We start from the raw sequence: 24,429 nt of genomic DNA on the forward strand, positions 1-24,429 counted from the left end.
TTATAGAAGTGTTCAATCTTTTGAATAATGGTCATATATACAGGATCAAAAATACTTAAGATTCCTCAAATTCTACAAAATTTTACTCACAAAATTTTGGTTTTAATCATGATATTGATAAGTATTTGTTCACTTTCATTTAGCTAGTTCAACTACTAATATGATAAATATGTACTATAGGGCTCAGTTCTTAAACTGTCTCAACTTACTTTGATCTAAAAAGGAAAATCAATAACCAGCAAGGACCTACTGTAAAAAAAAATTTTTAATAAAAAATAAAATAAATAAGTAAAAAGGAAAATCAGGACACAACCATAAAGTCATTGAAGGCAATCCAGAAAAACACAGCTGTTCAATAATATGAATAGTATTATTTTTAATTATAAATTTAATTTAAAAATTTATACATTTTCAATAGAGCAGAGCAAGCTAATATATATTTTATGTATTATAAAAGCTGTACCATGCCCACTTAGTAGGGCTTCAATTAGGCTATCTCCAAAGAGTATCAAATTAAACAGGGATCAATGATATCAGTGATCATTATCCAAAATACCTTTACCACTACCTCTCAATTATAAATGTTAATGGAGAAAAGATGTAGAACTGAAGAGGCAATAAACCAGCCTGCCCCCATTCAAACACAGGTGTCACTGATATATTGGCATCTACAATCAAAGTAATAAGACCACTACAAAGAATTGATTCAAGAGAAGTTGAAAAATTGTCCACCTTCAAAATTCCATCATCCTATTTAACAGCTTTTTTGCTCTTTCACTCTATTTTACAAATGAACAGCCCATCACAAATTAATACATAGCACAAAGCTAAAACAGAACTAGCTCGTCCTCAATTTAAGAAAAAAATTTATAAGCACTGTCGCACAATTTTGGAATGTGGACAAGGGTCAATAAAAGAATTTAAAACATTATGCTTAGGTTTTGTGGCCTATAGTCTTAAATATTATACTTCTCTTCCCTAAGGATACATCATTGTGTGAATGTAATTATTTTTTCCAATTCCCTACCCTACCCTTTTTCCAACTCCCAACGCTACCCCTTCTTTAAACACTTTGACTGTTCTCTCTGTTCTCAATTGATCAGTCCTCATATGTCAGAGTCCCTTCCCATCTAGTTTTACTAAAAAGAACAATTATAACATATGTGGAAGAGAGAAGCAATTCTGAATAAAAGCAAAAGATGGGTCAAAGGAAGAGAGATTATAATCTCAGAAGAAATAAGTTAACCCCAATACATATTGAATAGACAGATCTTTAAAATGGAGGTATTAAATTTATATATTTATGTAAACTCCTACCATTTTCCAGGAAGAATTAAAGCTACTGAAGTATAGAAGCACTATGCTTTATACAACAGAAACATTCCTGGGGACTTCCCTGGTGGTCCAGTGGTTAAGAATCCACCTTCCAATGCAGGAGATGCAGGTTCAATCCCTGGTCGGGGAACTAAGATCCCACATGCTGAGGGGCAACTAAGCTGATGCACCACAAATACTGAGCCTGCACGCCGCAACTACTGAGACCGCGCACACTGGAGCCCACGCACCACAACTAGAGAGAAGCCTGTGTGCAACAACCAGAGAGAAGCCCGCCTGCGACAACTAGAGAAGGCCGCACGCCGCAATGAAGAGCCCGCGCACTGCAACGAAAGATCCCGCATGCTGCAACTAAGACCCGATGCAGCCAAATAAATAAGTAACCAGAAACATTCTTGAAAAATTTCTAATTAAGTCATGGTTGAAAACTCTGAGATAACTATTTAGAGGAAACATGAGAAACAACTGTTTTGTACTCAACTACTCCTCCACATATCTATTTTATATGTTCATATTTACATAACAAGTGTTCTTAAGGTAGGATCTATCACAGTAATAGTAACAGTTTTAATTTTTTAAGTTCTCTTTTACATAGATTTGAAAAGTAAAATATAAAATCAGATTCACACAGGGGGAAACAAGATTCTCTTGGTCTTTAACATCACATTCTTTGACAGCTAAGCAATGCCACAGGCCTAACCAACTGGAGAAATTAGTTAAATGAAATAGTAACTTTTCCACAAAATTTTTTCTAGAAAACCTGAGAGAGAGAGATGTAACTCAAGCTTAACACTTTATAAGTAATCTTAATATCTATTTAATTTACAAAAGATGAGAATATAATTTTTTCTTGAAAACTTCTCTATGCTACCCAGTCAGCTCTGTTAACAAAATTCATTTTCGTACGTCTTAGACAGAAAGTCCATGCCTCTTCTTGTCCACACCTGTGCTTCAGTACATCAGATCATTCTCAAAACTGAAGGCACAAAACCTGCCTATTCAAGAATAGATTTACTCACCCCAGCAAGACATTTTTCCAGTGTATCCAATATAATCAACTGAGAGAGATATAAATTTTTTTCAGCAGCTTCTCCAAATATTCTCTAAAAGAAAAGATATTCAGAACACTAAAAGTTGGTTATTACTCTCCACTACAAATCAGCACACATCTGAAAAGTGAGGGACTAAGGATCAAGAAAATCAATAGATAAATCATTGTATCTCCCAGATCATAGTATAATTAAATCTATTATTTCTGATTTTATCCTAATGCTCACACAAAATAAATTCTCAGGCAAACAATCTGCCATCAGCCTGCCACAGTAAAAGATACTCTGGTTTATACTTTAAAAATATGTAGTAAATGTACTTTGAAACAAACAGCATTAAAGAGATGGTAACATTAGGAAAATCCCATGTTCTGTTATTTTTTAAGTAAAATTTAGATTTGAACAATATAGAAAAAAATATGTAGGATTTAGATACACATACAGATCTTTACCAGAATCTTGAACTGAACATTTAACCACACTTTGATGCCACAAAATAATCAAAGCCTAACTCTTACAGCAACAAAATGCTGTAACACCAATTAAAGCGAGTTTTAAGCACTCACTATCTTTAAATCAAATACTACACTATTAACAGCAGACTATGGTTTCCACAATTCAGTTTACTCAATAAGCACTAAATGAATGCCAATATCTCAATACTGTTTTTGTTTTTAAAAGAAGGGTCCAAATACTAAAACATCTTCAATCTGAGAATATGGCCACTTATCTATAAAAGTAAAATCCTATCAGTATGACCCACACACTATGCAACAGAAGAGTTCCATAAAATCTTAAATGTATTTCTGTAAGTTACTTTACATATTTATAAAAGGTCCTTTTTTCAGAAAATCTTAATTTTTTTCCATAAAGAGAAAATATGATTGCCCACTCCTCCAGTTTACCAATTTTGTAAGCCCGGGGTATCTTCCAATCAACTTTTTAAAAAGAAAACACACCAAAGATGATGTGACTATGAAAATGGTACTGATTTTCACAATCTACAACCAGAAATCAGTTTCACTGCTCAATGCAAACAGTATAAATTGTGGTTATAAGTGCTCAAAACAAGCAGAGCAGTTTGGAGTTAATGAAGAAATATCCAGATCAGTTGTTCTGAACTGAGTATGAAGGAGATTTTAGATAGAAATTGACACAGAGGAAAGAATCACCTGACAGCAAGAGGAGAAATAATATGTTCAAAGGTACAGAGAGAAAATAGTTGGAGTACCTTTAAGTCTAGGGAATGTAAACAGATTTTATAAAACAGGAAAAAAAGAGGCAATTATGAGCTTTTGACAGTGGAAATACTTGATGAAATAGGTATTTGAGGAAAACTGTTTCAACACAGGTTCTCTACCATGGAATCTGTCACAGGTTACAGGACGAAGGAAATAAAACAGCATCTTCACAAAAGCAATCTCACATTTTAGGACTACAAAGTCATATTTTATTTACCATCTACTTAGGACTGGGACAATCTGATATGTAAACATTCAAATGAGAAGCTAAGGAAAAGATTTTAATAGATTACTATGGTCAATTTAAATATGACAAAATCTGTATGAAATCGTAATTCCAGAAAAATGGAACAGTAGATAGGGTCACAAATAAGACAAGTATCTAAGAAAAAGAATTAAAATCTAAAAAGAAAGTTAAAAGGTTACCTGTGCTCATCCATAAATTAAGATGTTTATGTCCAGAGTCCACAGAAAATGACTTTACATACTTCAAAATATGCTGTTCCAAATTTTAAAATCAAAAACAAACCAAATTCTCCCGTAAAACAGTAATGCAAACACTCACCATATTGTTAACATTCTTTAAGATAGTGGTGAGACCGCTTATAACCAAAGAAAACTTGTATTTGGAAATATTGATAAGACATTCCTTGTTGTGTTCGGTACTGACTTTGGTATGTGTGTTCTGCTGTCCTGTTTTTATTGGAAGCTGAGGAAAAAAAAAAAAAATGTTAGCTTACATTTTAAAATGACTACCGAGAACTCTATTTCTCATTGAAAATCATGAGATATTAGGAAAATTTTATCAACCACAATTACCTATATTTGTATCTCAAGCTCCAATTTTCAATATATAAAGGAATTTATAGCAAATCTAAAATTCTTTAGAAATTTCAACTTTTTGCAGCTTTCTTTCTAGAAGTCATAAATCTCTATCTACAAAATTAAATCTTTACCCAGCACTATGTAAGACAGAATGATGACTCAGAAATAGAGCTACTTCCTTGTAGCTAAAAATTATTTCAGAGAAAAATGTCTGCAATAAAATGCAATCTTTTCCTTTATATATTGAACTCAAGCATTAAAAGAACAACAGACCAAGAAAATCTATGCCTTAGACCTCTAGTCAATAATGGCAAATAACGGCAGACTGTGCAGAAAAGAAAACAAGCTGTAAAGCCTGGAATATACATAGTAAGACTGATTCAGGTAAGATAATCACCCTCAGGTACACAGCTGAGGGAGTAACAGAACAACAAAGAGATAAATCTCATGGAAAAAAATATCTTTTAAGGGAGATATTATATTTATATTTACCTATATTTATCTGAGAATGAACTAAGTCGCACTACCAGGAAGTTCATCTCTACCCTGTTTAAGAGCAGCATTCTATACTGAAAGCATCACGAATATATTTACTGTTTAAATATTAGATCCTGCTAACACTAACAGAGAACACTGATGAGGTTCCTCCGTGAAGAAACAAACCTGAGTCCAGCTTCCTCATTTTTAAAATGGTGCAACAAAAGGTGGAAAGAGACCAAGCAGCATGCCCAAGTTTGCTTAGTCAGTTGATAATGTGACTAATTTGATGGTAAAGAAATACTAAATAAAAGAGGAGAAGCATGTTTAAGGTTTAGAAGATAGGGCAGAACAGAGGCTACAGAATTACATGTTACAAGATTATGGAGAGAAAAAAATCTGAAAGACCAAAAAAAGAGGATTGTAGAAGATGGCAGTGCCTGCACCAAGAGGAAACTGTAATGTAAACTGTGGACTTTGGGTGATTATGACATGTCAATGTGGGTTCATCAATTGTAACCAGTGTACCACTCTAGTGGGAGATGCTGATAATAAGGGAGTCTGTGCATGTGTGGAGGCACAGGGCATATGGGAAAACTCTTCACCTTCCACTCAATTTTTCTGTGACCCTAAAACTGCTCTAAAAAAATAAACTGTTAAAAAATGCAAATAAATACCCATAAGATCTTTTACATTTGATATTAAGAAAATTAAGAATTGTTAATATCCTTAAAAAGAGAGAGAGAGAGAAGATGGCAGTGGCTGCAATGTAGCTTGTGAATCTCCCCAAATCCCTCTGTGAGGGTTCATTTTACATGTCAACTTGATTGGATCATAGAGCACACAGATATTTGGCTAAACACTATTTCTGGGTGTGTCTCTGAGGGTGTTTCCAGATGAAATTAGCATTTGAATAGGTGGACTCTGTAAAGCAGTTTGCACCCCCTCCAATGTGGGTGGGCATCAGCCAATCCACTGAGGGCCTGAATAGAATAAAAAAGGCAGAAGGAGGAAGAATTGGTCCCTTTTGCTTAACTACTTAAGCTGAGACATTGATCTCCTGCCCTTAGTGTTCCTGGTTCTCAGGCCTTCAGACCTTTCTATCTCCCCTGTATTGGTTCTGTTTCTTTAGAGAACCCTGACTAATACAACCCCTCATAAAATAGCAAAGAAGCTAGAATCGCAAAACCCATGGACCATATCTACATCAAAATTAGGGGACAAGGCACCCCACAATAACCAAAATACAAGCAGCAAATAAGAACAAACCACTTACAGCTACAAAACTGGTGTGGTATAAGCATCTGTGCAAGAGAGAGCAGAGGGAAGCAGAATGTTTGATGGATCTGACAAGGAAAATCCCCAAACTGCATTACATCCTCAATGAAAATTACAGCAGGACAAGTTTAGAAGCTTAGCTAAAATACAGGGGTTTTTGTACACATGGCAATTGGCACATGTGTGCAAAAGGTCTACAATAAAGTCTGAAAAGAAGAAAGCACACTTTAAACCATCACTGTCTAACAGAACTTTCTGTGGTTAGGATATTACACTATACCAACAGTGTTTATTACAGTAGCCACTAGCCATATATGGCTATTAAGCACTTGTTATGTGGCTAATGCAAATGATGAATCAAATGTTTAATTTTATTTTAATTTATTTTACTTAAATTTAAGTAGACATTGTACCCACTGGACAGCACAGTTCTAAACTAACCAGCTAAAGAAACACTCCCTTCAAGGATGAAGCCCATGCTGAGAAGAAATTGCTGAGATTCACTCCAGACTGAAACAAGAACAACAGGGCAAAAGAAAAAGATCCAGATAAAGGTGGAAAAGAGGAAGGAAGCCAAGAGAGCTCACAAAGAATGAGATGACGTATTCATTTAATTTCATGAAAGCAATAGAAGAGCTCCACAGCCATGAAGATAGAAATTATCCTGGCCCACATTTCTCTCCTACCAATTCAGGAAAACTAATTTCACATAAAAATGAGCAACAGAAAACACTGTAGTCAAATCATATGTGAAGTTATTTTGAGAAAAAAGAAGAGACAGAATAACATTGCAACAGAAAATGAAAACATGCCAAAAAGATATGTTCACCAACAGATGAAACTGTAAATTATTAATTCAAAATGAGCCAAGAGAAATTTTTTAAATGACTAAAGATATGAAATAACAAATTAGAATTACAAATAGAAATAAGTTGACAAAACTCAGGAAAGAATTAGAAAAAAAAAGAAAAATCATTTCAGAAGTGAAGACTAACCAGAAGATATTAAAGAGTGAATAAAACAAAATATAGGGTTTCCCTGGTGGCACAGTGGTTAAGAATCTACCTGCCAATGCAGGGGACATGGGTTCAAGTCCTGGTCCGGGAAGATCTCACATGCCGCGGATCAACTAAGCCCGTGCGCCACAACTACTGAGCCTGCGCTCTAGAGCCCGCGAGCCACAACTACTGAGCCCACGTACCACAACTACTGAAGCCTGCACACCTAGAACCCATGCTCTGCAACAAGAGAAGCCACCACAATGAGAAGCCCGTGCACGGCAGCGAAGAATAGCCCCCGCTTGCCTGCAACTAGAGAAAGCCCGCGCACAGCAATGAAGACCCAATGCAGCCAGAAATAAATAAATAAAATAAATTTATTTAAAATATATATATATATATATATAATGCTTTAAGAGAAAAAGAAGGTAAATAGGAGGAAAATTCTAATATAAAAAAAAAAAGAAAAGAAAAGAAAAATGAGATGGGATTTGCAATGAAGTGACAGACAGGCAAACAAGATCCAACATATGTATAATAGGAGTCCTCAAAGAAGGAAATCAAATCAATGGAGTAGAATGAATATTAGAAACTAGAATTCAAGAAAACGTTGCTGAAATTTTTCAAAAGCACTTGAAACTATATATTTAAAGGGCATACCGCATACCTGGAAAAACTGACCCAGAATGACCAATACCAGGGCATATTTTTGTACAACTATTGACCTTCTGTGAACAAGAAAAAAAAAAAAAATCCTTTGAACATTCAGGCAGAAAGAGAAAGCCACTTACACAAAAAAACAAAAATTAGACTGTCATCAGACTTTGACAATACTATATGCTAATAGAAAATGAAATAACATTTTAATATTCTCAAGAGAAGATAAAGTAAACCAAGGATTTTATATGCAGGCAAACTGACTCCCAAGTACAATGGTGACAATCAAACTGTTCTGAACTGCAAGAACCCAGGAAATATTGTTCCCGTAAGCCTTTCCTGAGGAATCTACTAGAGAATATACTTCAGTCAACCAAAATAACAGGAGACACATCCACATTACGAAGGACCATTAAATACACATTTATTAAAAGAACTGAGAATAAATGATGATAGTAAGAGAAAAAACACACTATGTAATTGCTATGTGTAATGACAGTATAGATACAGTACAATTATCAAAAATGGGGAGAGGGTAGTGAGAGTATACAAAAAGTAGGATGTTTCCTGATTACCTTATGGTACTAAGAGTAAAAGGGTATTATTTTAAACCAAATGCTGGCTGAGGAGATGAGAATAAGTTACTAGCTGTTTCAATATTGCTTACAGAAGAAAACCACTATATAACAACTTCCCCTCCCAAGAAAGGGAGGAAAGTAGAGTACTATACAAAGGCATCAATATAAAAGTAACCAACAGAACAAAAATACAAACTGCTGGTTTGTGCTGGGTGAGCAGTGGCACAAGCCCACCACCAGATGCTTAGGTGAAAACCTCTACAGAGGGGGTAACTAAACACAGCAAGAGTTTCCCACATGGCTCTCTTTAAGCTTCTCCTTCACAGTCCCACTTCAGTGGCTGGACATAGTTGGCTTCTCAGATTTCCCTAAAAGCTCCAACTTGTCTACCCATTGCCACTGATTTAGAGGATCTGACTAGTGACTCCTTCTCTGATCCTCCAATTCCCCCTTCTAGATCTTCACCCCGTGAGTCCTCTCAAAATTGTATATGGTCTAATTTCCATAATAAGTCCCTTCCCACATTACACAATCAGCTTCCCTGACTGAACCCTAATACAAAAACCTTCTGAAATACCAAAAAATACGCTGGGAGAGCAAATAACATAGACCACACAATTAAAAATGACTTAAATAAAAGACTTGTATAAATATAAATGTAACATAAAAAATATGACAGAAATGAGTCCAAATTCATCAAACTATGGAACAGTCTCCAGGATATATCTTTAAGTTAAAAAAACAGGGTGAAGAAAAGAGTATACAGTATGCTACCATTCATCTAAGAAGTGGGAGGAGAAATAAACACACACACACACACACACACCTCTTCACACATACAAAAACAGAAGGATGAAACTTAAAAACTTTTAAGTGGTTACCTTTAGGAAGTGAAAGAAAATAAAGGAGCGGTGTCGAGGATAGAATCTATATTCCCTGGTTTTTATAGATTTTATTTTGAAATTATGTAATTTATGTAAATATAAAATTAAATTAAAATTCTAAAAAATAAATTGAAATCAAAAATAAACAAATGAACTGAAATTTGTATCCAAATTTTTAATGGCATAGTCACAAAGAGAAGAACTATTCTAAGTTATTTTAAATCGTATTAGGTTCACTTCCTAATGGAATATACTCTAGGGACAAAAATATGAAGATAAATCTTGATCCTGTATGTATTGTGGGATCATGGAAATGAGTGATTCGGTGATATTTTAATTCTGTCACTACTGGTGTCATTAAAAACTGCGACTCTCAGTACAGGAGAGGAACAGTAAAGTAAAAACCCTGTAGTCTTGAATTGGAACTGGAAGTATCTATAGCAATTCTTAATGTAGTTTTATCTTGTATGAAGAAAATAAAATATATTTTTCCCCCTTTGTTTGCTGAAAATGCCTAGAAACAATGACCAACCCTGCAGTAATGATCTTGAGATTCCATTTCCTGGTAAAAGGAATTGGGACGCCTTCAGAAAATGGCTGATTCCACATCTGAGGCAAAAAGGTACATGATGAACCCGGAACACATTGTCATACCAGATAGCAAGAAAGCTGCCAAAGAAAGCTATCAAAGGGTCGAGTCAAAAAGACTCAGGAATAAATTTTGAGGAGGCTCCCACTGACCAGAAATGGAATAATTTGAACACTGTTAAGGACAACAATTTTAATTTATCGAAACATCAAATATGTTTTAATCTATACTTCTGCTTCCAAGGTAGAGTAATTCACAGCAAAACAACACCTCCCTCCCCCAAATTCACACACACACAAAAAAGAAAAAATACAAAAATCAACTGTTTCAAGATTTTAGAGAGCTACTGAAGGAATGAGGACTAGAGAGGCTAAGTTTCCAAAAAAGGGTGAACTATGGAGAAGCAAGCAAGGTGATCTTCTGCAGCTGTTTCCTCCCGCCCTGGGGCATTTGCAGAATCTGGGCCCCCCCTACACAAAAAAAAAAAAAGTCTTTTTTTTTTGCCTTTCCCAAGCAAAGTACCTCTGTTGAGGGAAAGAGGAACCATCAGAGATTCTGGTTGTCACTGAGAGCTGGAGTGACACAATTGAAGACATGAGGGAGTCTCAAATGCATAGTTGGGTGGAAAATGGTAAAAAAGCTAAGCCAAAAGCTTCTGAAAAGCAGAACAGAATTTCAAAATCTCACAGCCGCAGAAGACAAAGATTAGAGTACAGAACCTGCTAAAGAGAGAGGGACCCTAGTAAATACACCCAGTTCTTAATTGTACAGCCTGGAGGGTAACATCCTAAATAAACAGGGGCAAATCAGAGCAAATGGAACTTTTGTACATTACAAGTAGGAGTGTAAATCAGTAATTACTTTGGAAGACTGACATTATCTGCTAAAATGGAACATATACATACAGTCATCCCTCCAAATCTGCAGGACATTGGTTCCAGGAGCCCAGAGGATACCAAAATTTGTGATACTCAAGTCCCTTATATAAAATGGCATAATATTTGCACATAACCTACGCACATACTTACATATACTTTAAATCATCTCTAGATTACTTATAATACGTAATAGGATATAAATGCCATGAATAGTTTTAAATACAATGCAAATGCTACGTAAATAGTTGCCAGTTGCTTGGCAAATTCAAATTTTGCTTTTTGGAACTTACTGGAATTTTTTTTCCCCAAATATTTTTTATATGCATTGGTTGAATCCACAGGTGTGGAACCCACGGATACAGAGGGCCAACTGTACTTAGCAACTTCACTAAGTATATACCCAAGAGAAATGTGTACATATGTTCACCAAAAGATATGTTCAGCTATGTTTATAGCAGTGCTTTCGTAATTTCCAAAAACTGGAAACACTCCAAATGTCTATCAACAGCAGAAATGGTTTTTAAAAATGGTATATTCAAACAAAGAAAAACTCTACAGCAATGGGAATAAATGACTTACAGCTATAAACTTAATTTCATAAATATAATACTGAGTGAAAGAAGTCAGAACAAAAGATCCCTTACTGTATGATTGTTACACAAATTTCAAAAACATGTTAAATTCAAGTCAGGATAGCAGAGACCCTTGGGAAGAGCAAGTAATAACCAGAAGGAAAAGGAAGGGAAAGAGGAGCTCCTGGATTGCTAGCACTGTTCTATTTCCTGATCTCTGTACGGGTTACACTGCTGTGTTTACTTGGCAAACATTTATTGAGCTGTATATTTACATACATTTGTGCATCTTTCCATACTTATAAGTCAATGGCAAGTTTGCTAAATATATACATATTTAAATCCATGAGTTAATGAAACTAAAAAAACAAAAACAAACTGGTCGCTCCTAGTGGATACAGGGGAATTTTGGTAGACACTGAGGCACTGCTCAGCTCCCCCTTCACGTAAGGACTTAACTGCCGGAGAGCTGTCAGTCAGCACCTTAGGGATCGCCTCACCTGCAGAGAATGATCCTGCCCAGGTGAAACCCTTCCTGGGCAGCCCACATCCAATGACCAATTGATATGGCAATATAAAGGCCGGAATACCTCAGCCCAATTCTGGGAAACTCAAAAGGGCAGGGGTTGGCCAAACCTGATTCTGGGCCTGCATTGTACCATGAATTCTGCATCTGCAATCCTCCCTTCTCTCAGGTGTGCATCCCAAGGGAACACCTTAATGAACATCCTGCACTAGGCTCTCAGGGCAGACGGAGCAGGTGCTAAGATGTGAATTTAAAGCTGGCAATGAAGGAGAAATAGTAACCTCAAAAACAATTGAATTTGAAGAATATTACTAAACTATTTGAGCTCTGTGAAAAAAGATAACAGAAAGCTGACTGCCAATTAGAAGCTAAGTATGAAAGCCAGAAGGCCTCTCTGGAAGCACACAAAGATGCTCTCCTCTCCTCCAGCAGGAAGGCAAAGAAACCTAAGGACAAGAACCAGAATTATCAGAGTTGCTAGGCTCCAAAAGTTAAACTCCCAAACAAGGCAGGTCTGCTACGCCAAGATCAGAGAGCTGTGGTTCGCAAAGAATAAGACTCTGACACATGTAATGGAAACATCTGGGTTGGTGCTCCCCAAAATGTTTTATCTCCAAATTGCCCTGAACTGTCAAAGTCTACAGAAGTGGCCCATTACTGTTCCTAAGAGCAAGCATTCCCCACGCCTGTGTGAAGACAATTCAGAGGCCTCTCCCCTGCAAGACAACAGATGTCCCCTCAGGATTTGCCACCACCTCCCCTCCTGGCCAAAGGGGTACGAGGGAATTTTGGGGGTAATGAAACTTCTTATATCTTGATCATGGTGAGGATTACATGAATGTGTGTATTTGTCAAAACTCAGAGTTAAGCAGTATAAATTCAAGTGAGAGTGTTATAACATTAGGGCATTCAATGTAATCCCTCTGGTAACCACAAAGAAAATAGCTGTAGAATATACAAAAAGGAAATGAGAAAGGAATTTAAACATTCCACTACAAAAAGTAAACACAAAAGAAGACAGTAATGTAGGAAATGAGGGACCAAAAAAAGCTATAGGGCATATAGAAAACAAATAGCATGATGACAGCAGTAAATCCCCTCTTATCAGTAATTACTTAAAATGTAATTAGATTAAACCCTCCAATCAAAAGACAGATTTGGCAGAATGGATAAAAACACATGACCCAACTATAAGTTGCCTACAGGAGACTCACTCGACATCCAAAGACACAAACAGGTTAAAGAAGAAGGAATGGAAAAAAATGTTCTATGCAAACAGTAATCAAAAGAGAGTAGGCTATACTAATATAAGACAAAATAGACTTTAAATCAAAAAAAGTTATGAGACAAAGGAGGACATCATAAATTAATACAAGGTTCAATACAGCAAGAAGATAGATTATAAACATTTACATAGCTAATTACAGACCATCAAAATACATGAAGCAGGGACTTCCCTGGTGGCACAGTGGTTAAGAATCTGCTTGCTAATGCAGGGGACACAGGTTTGAGCCCTGGTCTAGGAGGATCCCACATGCCACAGAGGAAATAAGCCCATGTGCCACAACTACTGAGACTGCACTCGAGCGCCTGCGAGCCACAACTACTGAAGCCCACATGCCACAACTACTGAAGCCCATGTGCGTAGAGCCCATGCTCCGCGACAAGAGAAGCCACCGCAATGAGAAGCCCACACACCACAACGAAGAGTAGCCCCTGCTCACCGCAACTAGAAAAAGCCTGCGTGCAGCAACAAAGACCCAACACAGCCAAAAATTAATTAATTATTTTTTTAAAAAAAACTTCATGTGACATGGTCACAATTAAAAAAAAAAAAAACACATGAAGCAAAAACTGACAGAATTGAAGGGAGAAACAGAGAGTTCTACAATAATAGTTGGAGACTTCAACATTCCACTCACAATAACAGAGAAAACAACCAGACAGAAGATAAGTCAGGAAACAGAGGACTCAAACAACACAATAAAACAATTTGACCTAATATACATGTACAAAATACTCCATCCAACAATAGAATATACAATCTTCTCAAGTGTACATGGGACATTTTACAGGTTAAACCATAGGTAAGAACACAAATAACATCTCAATAGATTTTAAAAGATAAATATGCAAAGTATCTTCTCTGACCACAATGGAATGAAGTTGGAAATCAGTAACAAAAGTAAAACTGGAAAATTCACAAAACTGTGGAAATTAAACATTATACTTTTAAACAACCAATGTTTCAAAGAAGAACTCACAAGGGACATTAGAAAATACTTAGAGACGAATGAAAATGAAAACACAACAAATCAAAGCTTATGGGATGCACTGAAAGCAGTGCTAAGGGGGAAATTTATAGCCATAAATGCTTACATTAAAAACAAGGAAAGTTAAAAAAAAAAAAACAAAAAACAAAAAAAAAACACGGAAACTTTCAACTCAACAACCTAACTTTACAACTTAAGGAACTAGAAAAAGAAGAACAAAGGAAACCCAAATCTAGGAGAAGGAAAGAAATAAAGATGAGAGCAGAGATAAACAAAATAGTAATAGAAAAACAATAGAGGAAAATCAATGAAATCAAGAGTTGGTTCCTCAAAAAGATCAACAAAATTGACAAACCTTTAGCTCAATGGACCAAGAAAAAAGAGAGAACACTCAAAGCACTAAAATCAGAAATGGAAGTAGGGACATTACTATCAATTCTACAGAACTAAAAAGGATTTAAAGAGAGTACTATGAACAACTGCATGCCAAAAAGACTGGAAAACCTAGATAAAATGGAAAAATTCCTAGAAACACAAAACTTACCAAGACTAAATCACAAAAAAAATAGAAAACCTGAACAGACCTATAACTACTAAGGAGATTGAATCAGTAATCAAAAAATCTCCCAAAAAAGAAAAGTCCTGTACTTGATCACTTCACTAGTGAATTCTACCAAACATTTAAAGAAAAACTAATACCAACCCTTCTAAAGCTTTCCCCCAAAATTAAAAGAACACTTCTAACTCACTCTATAAGGCCAGCATAACCCTGATACCAAAGCCAAAGACACTACAAGAAAATTATAGACCAATACCCCTGATAAACATTGATGCAAAAATTCTCAACAAAATACTAACAGAATTCTGCATCACATTAAAAGCATTGATTATACACCATGACCAAGTGGGATTTGTTCCTGGAATGCAAGAATGGTTCAACATATGAAAACTGATCAATGTGACACACCACAGCAACAAAATGAAGGGAAAAAAAACCCACATGATTATCTCAGGTGTCAATACTACACAAAATGATCTACAGAGTCAATGCACTCTCTATCAAAAATCCTAAAGACATTATTTGCAAAAATAGAAAAACCCATTCTAAAATTCATATGTATCTCAAGGGACCCTGAATAGCCAAAACAATCTTGAAAAAGATGAACAATCTTGGAAGATTCACACTTCTTGATTTCAAAACTTATTAGAAAGTTACAGTCATCAAAACAGCATGGTACTGGCATGAAGACAGACATGTAGACCAATGGAACAGAACAGACAGCCCAGAAATAAACCCTCTTGTATATCATCAAATGATTTTTGACAAGGGTGCCAAGACCAATTAAAGGAGAAAGGACAGTCTTTTCAACAAATGGTACTGGGAAAACTGGGTATCCACATGCTAAGGAATGAAGTTAGACCCTTATCTAACACCATATACAAAAAGGAACTCAAAGTGGATCAAGGACCTAAATGTTAGACCTAAAACAATTAAACTCTTACAAGAAAACATAGTACACTTCATGACCCTGAATTTGTTAATGATATCTTGGATATGACAACAAAGGTACAGGTTACAAAGGAAAAAATAAACAAACTGGACTTCAAGAAAACTTTAAAATTTTGTGCATCAAAAGACACTATCCAGGGACTTCCCTGGCAGTCCAGTGGTTAAGACTCCATGCTTCCACTGCAGGGAGCATGGGGTTCAATACCTGCTTGGGGAACTAAAGCTCTTGCATGCCACACGGTGAGGCCGGAAAAAAAAAAAAAAAAGGCACTATCCACAGAGCAAAAAGGTAAACCACAGAATGGGAGAAAATATTTGCAAATCATGTATCTGGTAAGAGATTAATACCCAGACTATATAGAGAGCTCCTAAAACTCAACAATAACAAAAACAACCTGATTCAAAAATGGACAAAGGACTTGAATAGTTATTTCTCCAGAGAAGATAAACAAATGGCCAATAAGCACATGAAAAGATGCTCAACATCACTAATCATTAGGGAAATGCAAATCAAAACCCATTAGGACGGCTAATATCAAAACACACACACACACACAGAAAACCAACAAGTGTTGGTGAGGATGTGGAGAAAATGGAACCTTTGTGCGTTGCTGATGGGAATATAAAATGGTACAGCCACTGTGGAAAACAGTATGAAATTTTCTCTAAAAAATTAAAAATAGAATTACCATATGATCCAGCAATTCCACTTCTGGGTATATACTCAAAAGGAGTGAAAGTAGGATTCAAAGAGATATGTGTATACCTACGTTCATGGCAGTATTATTCATAACAGCTAAAACATGGAAGGAACCCAAGTGTCCACTGACAGATGAAAGGATAAGCAAAATGTGGTATATACATACAATGGAATATTATTCAGCCTTAAAAAGGAAAGGAATTCTCCAGAATGCTACAACATGAATGAATCTTGAAGACATTATGCTAAATGAACTAAACCAGTCACAAAAAAGACAAATACTGTATAATTCCACTTATACAAGATACTTAAGGTAGTCAAAATCAAAAGACAGAAAGTATAATGGTGGTTGACAGGAGCTAAAGGGAGGGGAGAATGTGGAATTACTGATTAATAGGTACAGAGTTTCAGTTTTATAAGATGAAAAATTATGGGGGGGCTTCCCTGGTGGCGCAGTGGTTGAGAGTCTGCCTGCCAATGCAGGGGACACGGGTTCAAGCCCTGGTTGGGGAGGATCCCACATGCCGCGGAGCAACTGGGCCCGTGAGCCAGAAATAAATTAATAAAAAGAAAAAAAAAAAAAATTATGGGGATGGATAGTAGTAATGGCTGCACAACAATGTGAGTGTATTTAATACCACCGAACTGTACATTTAAAAATGATTACGATGGTAAATTTTATGTGTATTTTACCACACACAAGAAAAGAAAAAAGACTATATACATAAAAGGACACATAATATAAATTTATACATTAATTTTTCAAAATCTGAGATCAGGGAAGAATTCTAACAAACATTTATTGAATATCCGCTATGTACCAGATAGCAATGTAGGTGCTACAAACACAAAGATGAATAAATGTACCCTCAAGGTATCAATAATTCTGAAATTATCCCCTAATCTCTCTTCTGTTCTCCCTTTCTCTTGGGCAATCTTGTGTATTCACTGACTATCCTACTGATTACTACTATGATGACTGCTAATGACTAAGCCCCAAGAGTCTCATTCCTTGGTGGACACACCCTGTATAATTCTCTTCCTTAAGAGTGAGAAGGACTTGCAACTATGAAGGGATATCCCTTTCATGACTGTTATATTATATGGCAAAAGGGACTTTGAGGACGCAGTTAAGGTCCCTAATCAGTTGACTTAAAAGGGAGATTATCTCAAATGAGTCTGTCCTAACCAGGGAAGCCATAAAAGAGATCTGAAACAGCAAAAATACTTTCTGTTGGCCTTGAAGAAGCAAACTACCATGCTGTGGGGAAGGCCACATGGCAGGGAACAGCAAGAGGCCTCTCAGAGCTAAAGGCCTCAGTCCTACAACTGTAAGGACCTAAATTCTATCAACAACCAGTGAGCTTGGAAGAGGACCCCAAGCCTCAGATGAGATCATAGCCCTGACCAATACCTTGATTTCACCCTGGTGAGAACCTGAGCAGAGAACCCAGCTAACCAGTGCCCAGATTCCTGACCCACAGAAACTGTGAGATAATAATTTTGTATTGTTTTAAGCCACTATGTTTCTGGTAGTTTGTTACATAGCAATAGAAAACTAATACAACTACCAAATCCGTATGTTCAAATGTGTCATCCAAATGCCTATTTGGTATCTCCACATGGGTATCTTAAGGCACTTCAAAGTCAGTGTTTCTAAAATTTAATTTATAATCTTCCTACCATGTTTCCTATCTTAGTAAATAGTACCACAATCCATCAAGTTTCTCAGATCTGAGAGTCATCTCTGACACTTCCATTATTCCCCTCCTTTCATCCTCCTTTAGTCAGTCAGATTGATAAAAATGAGAATAATAAATGGGTACACACAACTCAGCTCTACCCTTCTTTACTTGGGAACAGGCTTGTTACAGAGTACAAGAATTTTCCTCTATATCAACATTCCAAGAGTTGATCAGGGGACTCACCCTGCAGAAGGGAGTAACCAACACTGCCTGAGACTAGGTGGGTAAGTCTGCCTAATTCTGAGATTTAGATAGCAGGCCCACTGGGTCTCCAACTTCACACTGAACACACACATACATACATATACACACAAATATTTATATATTTCATATATATTTTGGCCTCTACCTTTGGTCTTCTGTTTCTCAACTTGTTCAGAAAACAAAGAGGGAAGAAAAGTATACGCAGGCCCCCCAGGCTCTCATACCAGCCCTAAAATCTATGTAGAAAAAAAAGCAAGATTAAGGGTACTAAGTGACCAAGATTCTATCAGATAAGGTGGTCAGGAAGAGCTGACATTTGAGCAGAGACCTAAATGAAGAGAATGGGAAGACCCATGCAAAGGTCTAAAGAAGAACATTCAAGGCAGCAGAGGCAGGTAAAATACATCTGACGCTGGAATGAGTGTGGCACATTCAAAGCCTAGCAAAGAGGCCACTGTGGCTAAACTAAAGGGAACAAAAGAAGAAAATACAGGGGATGAGGTCAGAGAGAGAAGCAGGGATGGGTCAGATCATGAAAAGCCTTGTGGGTCATTTTAAAAGCTCTGAATTTATTTTGAGTTTGATGGTGTGGCAGATTATATTTTTCAAATACAGTCATGGTATCTCTCAACCCACATGCTCTCCTGTAATAAGATCTTGCCATTCCCACATCAAAAAGTTGAGTCTATTTTTCCATTTTCTTGCAACTAGGCAGGTTCTGTGACTGTTCTGACCAATAAAATATGGCAGAAGGGACACTGTGCCAGTTCTAGGCACAGCCCTTAATTGGTCTGACAGTTTTTCTTTCCCTCCTCCTTGGAAGCCAGCTGCACGTAAAAAGTGTGATTATTCTGAGACCACCATGCTGTGAAAAGTCCACGCCACACGGAGAGATTGTGAAGAATGAGATGCCATGTGGAGACAGAGGTCAAGAAGCACTGAGGTGCCAGACATGTGACTGAAGAAGTACTGTGAGGGATTCTCCAGCCCCAGCCACCCCAGCCAACACCTTGTGGCACACTGTTGAACCCGTCATGAATTCCTGACTCCCAAAATTGTGAGCAAAATAAACAGGCCATTTTAAGCTATAAAGCTTTGGAGTACTTTGTTATGCAGCAATAGGTAATGAAAAAGAGAGGGGAAGAAGATATTGAAGGGATGTAAACAAGAGAGCAACATGATCAGATTCACGTTTTTTAAGAGTCTTCTTGGGACTTCCCTGGCAGTCCAGTGGTTAAGACTTCCCCTTCCAATGCACGGGGTGTGGGTTCAATCCCTGGTTGGGGAGCTAAGATCCCACATGCCTCGCGGCCAAAAACCCAAAACATAAAACAGAAGCAATATTGTAACAGAATTCAATAAAGACTTCAAAAATGGTCCATATCAAAAAAAAAAAAAAAATCTTAAAAAAAAAATTGTTAAAAGAGTCTTCTTGCTGCTGTATGTTAGAAGATAGTCTAGGCAAGAGAAAAATGGTAGCTTAAATTACGCTAATAAAGTAGAGGTGGGACTTCTCTGCTGTCGCAGTGGTTAAGAATCCGCCTGCCAATGCAGGGGACACGGGTTCGAGCCCTGGTCCGGGAAGATACCACATGCCGTGGAGCAACTAAGCCCATGTGCCACAACTACTGAGCCTGTGCTCTAGAGCCCGCGAGCCACAACTACTGAGCCCACGTGCCACAACTACTGAAGTCCATGCACCTAGAGCCCACGCTCTGCAACAAGAGAAGCCACTGCCATGAGAAGCCCACACACCGCAACGAAGAGCAGCCCCTGCTTGCTGCAACTAGAGAAAGCCCACGTGCAGCAACGAAGACCCAATGCAGCCAAAAACAAATTAATTTTTTTTAAAAAGTATGTCCTTAAAAAAAAAAAAAAGTAGAGGAGAAGTAGTGAGAAGATATTATAATGGATTTGGAAGATGGGGGGCTTATTTAAAATGGCAAATTGATTCTGAAGTTCACTTGAAAGGACAAATTTGTGAGAATACCAAATAACTTTCTGAAAAACAAGAACCAGAGGAAACTTGCATTATCAGGTACTTAAACATTCTATTCAATATTAAGCTTTTATAACAAAACCAATATATTATAAGGATAAACTAATTACAGTCATAGAGCAGATATTAGTATGTACATAGAAAGTAAACATGATAAAGTTAATATTTCAAATCAGAGGTAAAAGAATGATTTGTCAACAGAACATTTTAAAATACGTGTGTGTGTGTGTGAGAGAGAGAGAGAGATTAAGAACCTAATGTAAAAAAAGAAAAACAGTCATAAAACTATTAGAAAAAATACTGAAGAATAATCTCATAATATTTGGGTAGGACAGATTTTCCTAAACAAGACAAAATCCAGAAGCCATTAACAAAAAAACACCAATATATTTACTTACATAAAAACGTTTTAATCCTACTTTAAAAAAACAAGACACTACTGACAAAGAAAAAGACAAGTAACAGGAAGTAAAATAATGTGCAACAACTAGCAGCCAAAAGGTTTACATACTAATATAGTATAAGGTTATACTACATTTGTTTATGTTTATTTATTTATTTATTTATTTATTTATGGCTGTGTTGGGTCTTTGTTACTGCACGCGGGCTCCCTCTAGTTGCAGTAAGTGGGGGACTACTCTTCGCTGCGATGCGCGGGCTTCTCATTTTGGTGGCTTCTCCTGTTGAGGAGCATGGGTTCTAGTCGCAGGGGCTTCAGTAGTTGTGGCACGTGGGCTCCGTAGTTGTGGCTCACGGGCTCTAGAGCACAGGCTCAGTAGTTGTGGCGCACGGGCCCAGCTGCTCCACAGCACGTGGGATCCTCCAGGACCAGGGCTCAAACCCGTGTCCCCTGCATTGGCAGGCAGATTCTCAACCACTGTGCCACCAGGGAAGTCCCAGGTTATACTGTACATTAATAAGACTATTTAATGCAAAAACTGAAGAAATACGAAGCAATTCACAGAAGATGAATAGTCAATAAATATATGAAAATGTGTTCATTTCACTAATAATTTTAAAAGTGAAAAATAAAATGAAACCATTTTTGTGACTCTACAGTTTTCTAAAATAAAGTTAAATCCTATTGGAACTCATAATAAAGAAATGACTATGCCTGGAGTGGGCATATTTAAAAAAAAAAATTTTTTTTTAAGATAAATTGTATTTGAGAGGTAAAAATGAGTTAATTTTTTTCCTCTCTTTTACTTTTATGAATTTCTCTTACTGTCAATTGGCATGTATTACTTTCCCAATTGGGAAAAAAACTCCTTTTTGAACACTTCATGCTACTTTATATAAAACTTTGGGTATTACTGCAGAAATGTAAAGGGCCTAAACTACAGGAAGAAAAATAACCTTTTAATATGATCTGTATTAAACTGTTAGCTACTTAAGATAGAAGATTTCAACAAGTAAGAGGATTTAGCAAGAGAAGGCATAACATTGAGCAAAGCACTGTGAACAATGGATAATTTGTTCCTAGTTGCACTCAGAAAATTCTTGAAAAGGTCATAGGCTAAAATCTTTGCCTCTGTGTACATTTTAACCAATTTCTAAAAAGCCCTCAGACCATGATGGGGTTGGGAATGACATTAAAATTCACTTAATATAAGTCTTCATCTAAATGAGAAAAAAAGCAAAGAAAAAAATCATACTGGGGGAAAAGACACCTAGAAAAAATCATGCTACCAAAAAAAAAAAAAAAAAAAAGACAAATAGGCTCTAGATACCAAGTAACAAACACAAATCAGGAAAATGTATCAAATATTTATACTGGTTATATTAACACATTTCCCAAAGTGGACTCTGCACCAGTGGGTTGACTTTATATGACTTTATATGGCACCTAATGAACTTTAAAAAATTTAAGTTTTACATTCATTTTAACATGTGATACAAAAAAAATATAATTAGCACTATGATTACAAAGATACTATTCCTTTGACAAGGCTAAGTGAAAAAGGTAAGCCAACTTAAAGTTAAGCTAAGTAAAGGACACAGGATATGGCTAAACTAATAGTACATAAATGATTAAAGGTAGGAAAATACTGCAATAACATTCTGAAATTTAATACTGAGCTCATAAAACAGGTTATTAAATAATTAATTGTTGTTTTTTTTTTAATGGACACTGTAAGACGATATGGACACTTGTAGGCAAGGAGATTAACAGAGAGCCAAACCAATTTTATCAAGAAGTGAATTCCAACATCATCCTTCCCTACACTTCTTGCTTTTAGTTTATTCCCTTCCTACTATTCTGAACTTACCAACTACCCAAGTTTTTCCATACATAGAAGTCTCTGATTCACAAATAAAGAACCTATTTATACCAGTAGTCCCAAATACTAATGAAGTTCCAAAAGCAGATTCCTAAATGCCCTTTCCATTGTCTCCAGATATCTACCACTGCAGGGGAAGATTTGTTTCTGTCAAACATAAACTTGGATCACACTGTTCCCATAAAATATGTTGGCTCTTCCTTTCCCTTCCTCTCCCTTCCCTTCAGTAAATAATTCAGTACAAAAGCCATTAAGAGGGGTAGAGCAAGGTAGGCATCTGTGTGTGTTTCGGGGAGGAGATGTAGGAGTCGGAGCAGGATGAGTAAGGCATTTGTGTAGAAGAAATGGAGCATGAACAGGGCGAAGAGGGTGTCCACATGTGGAAGGCAGCCCAGCAAAGGGTGTCAGAGCATGAATGGAGTAAGGAAAGACTCCCATTGAGAGGGTAGCCAGGCATGGGGTATTAGAATCTAAGCAGGGTGAGAAGGGTATCTACATGGGAGAGCAGGCCACATAGGGTGTCAGAGCTGAAATGGGATAAGGAGGGTGTCCATAAGGAGGATAGCCCAAAGCTGGGTTTCACAGCCTGAGTGAGACTAAGAGACAAGAGAGTGGGGCCCAGCCAGGGGAGTTGGGCTGTGTTGGGCATTTGCATGATGAGGGAGAGGGTGTTCTGGCACAGAACAGGGTGAGAGGGATGTCCACATAGGGAAGCAGCACAGGGTAAGGAATACGAGCTTGAGCAAGGCAAGAAGGGCACCCACATAAGGTGGGGGTGGCGGTTCAAAAATCAGGGGCGTTGGAGCCCAAGCAGAGTGAGGAGGGCATCTGCACTTGGGAGCAAGTGGTGACAGGGAATGACAGTGATGGGAGATTGGTTACATGAAGGGAGAATAATCAAAGAAGTATATATATGTTAAGAATAATGACAGCCAGGTTTCTTACTGTCAGAGAAAGAAGTTACAAATAAAGAAAGGGAGAAAACTACAAAGGACCCTCGTGTTGAAATAAAATTAGAGGCAGTGTAAACACAGAGCTTTCAATATATAGATATGGAAATTAATATTGATATAAATATGTATACACACACACATACCTGGAATGTGTGGATAGAACTACGTCTATTCCCTAGCTCTGTCCACTAAGAAGACTTAGAAACAAGGACAACTCAGTAGTAATGAGTCTACCTAGCCCCTATATCTTGGTTTTTAAAAACCATTCTCCTCTGAAAGGAACCAGGGCTCCTTAGAGAAACAGCTGATGATTCCAGCTCCGAAACACAAGGAAGATCCAGAGAAGTCTGGAACATTTTGTTATGTCAGAAAAAAAGGAAATGCTCAAAGAATGACGGAGACATGTCAAAAGGACACAGAAGCCAGACTAAGGGGGCTCTCACTGGCCAAATCTGGAATAATTTGAGCATAAAAATAAATAATGATAAAACATATCATCCATTGAATAACAGAAACAATTAGTCTGTACTCTTAGGAATCGCTGAATAAACTAAAAGCTTGATGAAGACTGAGATATTGGGATTCCCTGGTGGCGCAGTGGTTGAGAATCCGCCTGCCAATGCAGGGGACGTGGGTTCAAGCCCTGGTCTGGGAAGATCCCACATACCACGGAGCAACTAAGCCCGTGTGCCACAACTACTGAGCCTGAGCTCTAGAGCCCACGAGCCACAACTACTGAGCCCGCATGCCGCAACTACTGAAGCCCGTGCGCCTAGAGCCCGTGCTCTGCAACAAGAGAAGCCACCGCAATGAGAAGCCCGCGCACCACAGCAGAGTAGCCCCCGCTCACCGCAACTAGAGAGAGCCCACGCGCAG

The 24,429-nt window shown here is 37.2% G+C and overlaps 1 protein-coding gene across 6 annotated transcripts in view; it reads right to left on the reverse strand.

Annotated features, from left to right (window-relative positions):
• The window catches only part of NF1 (neurofibromin 1), a 249,354-nt gene that overhangs the window by 197,254 nt on the left and 27,671 nt on the right, over nucleotides 1-24,429 (reverse strand). For all 6 annotated transcript variants that reach the window (XM_068531562.1, XM_068531559.1, XM_068531561.1 and 3 more), the window contains exons 2-3: nucleotides 4,191-4,334; nucleotides 2,355-2,438 (exon numbers count right to left, since the gene is read on the reverse strand). In XM_068531562.1, coding sequence (XP_068387663.1) covers nucleotides 2,355-2,438; nucleotides 4,191-4,334 — 228 coding nt within the window. The remainder of the gene's footprint in view (nucleotides 1-2,354; nucleotides 2,439-4,190; nucleotides 4,335-24,429) is intronic.

The sequence above is a fragment of the Eschrichtius robustus genome, chromosome 20 (genome assembly GCF_028021215.1).
Source record: "Eschrichtius robustus isolate mEscRob2 chromosome 20, mEscRob2.pri, whole genome shotgun sequence".
Taxonomy (NCBI): domain Eukaryota; kingdom Metazoa; phylum Chordata; class Mammalia; order Artiodactyla; family Eschrichtiidae; genus Eschrichtius; species Eschrichtius robustus.